The sequence below is a fragment of the Onychostoma macrolepis genome, chromosome 07, assembly GCF_012432095.1.
Source record: "Onychostoma macrolepis isolate SWU-2019 chromosome 07, ASM1243209v1, whole genome shotgun sequence".
In the NCBI taxonomy this organism is placed as follows: Eukaryota; Metazoa; Chordata; class Actinopteri; order Cypriniformes; family Cyprinidae; genus Onychostoma; species Onychostoma macrolepis.
The window spans coordinates 46,755,836-46,759,799 of record NC_081161.1 but is presented as its reverse complement, the minus strand read 5'-3'; the positions used below and the strand labels follow the sequence as shown (position 1 = coordinate 46,759,799).

General features: G+C 41.2%; 1 protein-coding gene across 1 annotated transcript; it reads left to right on the top strand.

Annotated features, from left to right (window-relative positions):
* The first annotated feature begins 489 nt into the window (after positions 1-489).
* LOC131544054 (uncharacterized) lies at positions 490-2,389 on the top strand. Its single transcript, XM_058781994.1, has 2 exons — positions 490-942; positions 1,089-2,389. Exons 1-2 carry the CDS (start codon positions 939-941, stop codon positions 1,856-1,858), a joined length of 774 nt encoding a protein of 257 aa, XP_058637977.1. The 5' UTR covers positions 490-938; the 3' UTR covers positions 1,859-2,389.
* The last annotated feature ends 1,575 nt before the right edge of the window (positions 2,390-3,964 follow it).

The following is a 3,964-nucleotide window of genomic DNA, read 5'->3' as shown; positions in this document are numbered from 1 at the left end:
CACCTGCTGAACAAAACTATGACATCGGGAACCGCGAGTTGCTGGCAATTAAACTAGCACTTGAGGAATGGCGGCACTGGCTCGAGGGATCACAACATCCATTTGAGGTGGTTACTGACCACAAGAACCTTCAGTACCTTCGCGAGGCCAAACGCCTTAACCCCCGTCAAGCCCGCTGGGCCCTTTTCTTCACTCGGTTCAAATTCACGATAACCTATCGTCCAGGACACAAGAACCTCAAAGCCGACGCTCTATCCCGTCTTTACCAACCCGATCCATCACCCGAAAATCCAGAGCCCATCCTGCCACCCAAAATCTTCGCTTGCCCCATCATCTGGAAAGTGGATGATCAGATCCGAACCGCCAACCAATCTGAGCCTGCTCCGCCAGGAATCCCCGCCGGGAAACTCTACGTCCCGTCTACCCTCCGTCTCCCTCTTCTAGACTCACTTCACATCTCCGGGATCCGCCACCGGGCCGTAACGCACACTCTCACTACTCCGACACAAGTACTGGTGGCCAAACATGAACCAGGACGTGGTCCGTTACGTCAAGGGCTGTGCCGTCTGTGCCGTTGTCTCTACCCCCCGTCACTTACCCGAAGGAAAACTCGTTCCCTTACCTATCCCACGCCGACCTTGGTCTCATATCGGGATTGACTTTGCCACTGACCTACCACCATCCAACGGATCCACCACCATACTCGTTGTCGTGGATCGGTTTTCAAAAGCCTGCAAGCTAATCCCTTTACGAGGCTTACCCACTGCTCTTGAAACAGCCGAAACTCTATTCCAACATGTATTCCGCAACTTTGGCTTACCCGAGGATATCGTCTCCGACCGAGGACCTCAATTCATCTCCAGAGTTTGGCGTAGTTTCTTCCGACTGCTTGGAGAGTTTGAAGAAGAAATCATCAGCAGCAGCGCTACAGCACCACAATGAGTAAGTTCTGAATGTTACATTTTCATCAGTTATAACAATATTGTCTCTTTGTCAGTCATACCAAAATTCTAAATGTTACGTCTTTGTCAGTTATATCATCAAAGTGTTTCATGCTGAGTGTTACATGTTGTTATAATTGTCATCAGGTCAAAACAGCGTTCGTATTGTTCTGGTGGGTAAAAGAGGAGTCGGCAAGAGCGCCACAGGAAACACTATTCTCGGTGAGAAGGTGTTCAGTTCTGAAGCAAGAGCTGCATCGAGCAATAAACAGTGCAAATCTGGAAAACAGATGATAAATAACAGAGAGGTGCTTGTTGTGGACACTCCTGGTCTATACGACACAAACCTGTCTAATGATGAAGTGATGCAGGAGATCACAAAATGCATCACTCTTGCAGCTCCAGGTCCTCACGTCTTCCTTCTCGTCCTTTCCATCGGCCGCTTCACTGCAGAGGGGAGATCCATCATTAGACTGATCCAAGAACACTTTGGCAACGTTGTGCTCAGTCACTGTCACGGATCCACCCACAACTTCTTCCACACCAACCACCTGCACCCGCTCACAATCACCAGAATACTAATTACCACCTGTCATCAATTACCAGCCACTATATCAGTCACTCACCACATTCCCTCGTTGGCTGGTCTCGAGGTCGCAAGCTACTTACCTTCTACTCACCTCATGGTATTCCAGGACCTCCTGTGCCGTACGCCTTCATACCGACCTGTCTCTAGGAAGAGGAAAAGCCTGGGTGTTGGACTCACAGTCTATGTTTACCGATCTCTTAGATCGTCGTTTATGTTTTGTTTGAAATCCTTTGAGTTTGAGTTAAGTTTGTGGAAAGGAAATAAATTAAGAAAAGTACTTCCACTAACCTTGTGTCTGCCTCTCCGTCCACACCTGACAGTCACATGATAATCTTGTTCACCAGGGCAGATGATCTTGAAGATAGAACAATTAAAGACTATATTCACGAGACTCCAGAGCTAACTGAAGTGATTAAAGCATGTGAGGGCAGGTACCAAGCATTTAACAACAGAAAGAAGTCAGACCGTACACAAGTTGATCAGCTCATGATGAAGATTGAAGTCATGATGGCGCACAATCAAAACAGCTACTACAACCACTACATGTTACAAATGGCTGATGAGCTCAACAATACAAGGAGAATCGTGAAGGACAAAGATGAAATTATTGCTGGCCTACAAGATAAAATAAAAGTACTGGAAAACGGAGCACACTGTAGCATATCATAGGCTTGAGCGTGTAAATTATGACCAGTGTTAGTAATTCATTACAGAGTAATCTAATTATTTTCCTTTTAAAAAGTAAGATATTACTTGTAATTGCATGAAACAATGTTGTATGGAACAATGTTGTATAAAACAATAGTGGATTTAAAATCAAAATTTAACATCTAAGGTTAACGTATGTTTTTAATGTAACCTTCTGCCTTCACACACTTGGCCAGTTCAAGAATAATTTATGCAATTGTATGTTGTTTATTTGAAAGAATTAAAAGTGCAGTTTTGTGCGTATCCTTCTATTTTTTTCAACTGGTTGAGGTTGATATGGGATTTAGAAAGTAATTAGTCAAAAGTAATCCAATACTTCCTGTCTGTCTCTCCGCCGAGTGGTTTGCACTTGCAGCTCTATATAGCTTTGTTTTGAATCTCTATTTTACTACTATTCCCTGTTGTTTATATTGCGAAACATCGCCATATATCTGATATTGTCTAATATTATGATATCATATTAATCTGATATCACTAGATTTCAAAAAACACTATTGCTTGCACAACACATTAGCATTTTGCCAGCCTAATAACTCATAAATGGTGCCTACCATTTCTTTGCAGCAAAGAGTGACCTATAGTGGTAGCATTTTTCACTATCGCAAAAGAAAATTTAAACATTTCCGTAAACTCATTAGCAGAAAGTGTAATCCTCCTAATGTGGTGCCTAATCAAAACAACAAATCAAAAAGCTACCCAGAGCTCAACACGGCATGACATCAGCTTCACATTCTCTAGAAAGTTTTGAGTCCCACTTTATATTAGGTGGCCTTAACTATGTACTTGCATCAAAAAATAAGTACAATGCACTTATTGTGTTTATTTTGTATTGCAAAACACTATATTTATGGGATACAGGTAAGGTTAGGGACAGGTTTGGTGGTATGGGTAGGTTTAAGAGTGGGTTAAGGTGTAAGGGATGGATCAACAGTGTAATTATAAATGTAATTACAGAAATTAAATACAGATGTAATTACATGCAGGTATTTATTTATTTATTTTATTCTTATTTTTGTAAGTACAATATGACAACATGTGCACAATAAGTGCATTGTATCAAATGATTAATTTAAATGGAAGTACATAGTAGTTAAGGCCACTTAATATAAAGTGGGACCAAGTTTTGAATTTGGATCTGCTCCTGTAAGAACTTGAGAGAGACTTACAAGTCTGAGAATTAAATGTGGATTGATCGTTTACTGAGTGAAATTAAATTAAATGAATGAAATATACTTTATTGTCCCCAAATGGGAAATTTATAATGGACTCAATATCCAGCATTTTGACAAAACCTGATACATTAGAAATTAAAACAATATTCATACACACTATACACATCAACCACTCACACAAATACAAAAAGGCATAAGCATCACTGATCAGTATACAACAGTCTAATTGATTCTGGTATAAAAGAGTTTTTAAGCCTGTTCTTCTTACAGCGGGGGATCCTATACCTTCTTCCAGAGGGTAAGAGTTCATAAGAAGGATAGAGTAGGCCTACATGAGATGGCTCACTGCGGATCCTTTTTGCCTCATTCAGTGTACATTGTTCGCAGAGTCTGAATACTCGGATAGTCTTTCAGTCCTATAATTTTCATGGCAGTTCAAACAATATACAGTATCTTTGTTTTGGATTTTACAGAAAGATTACCCTATCAGGTGGACCTTGACCTTAAAGCCTTGTTTCATTTGCCCCTTTCAGAGCACCTGCCCCTCCAAAGGT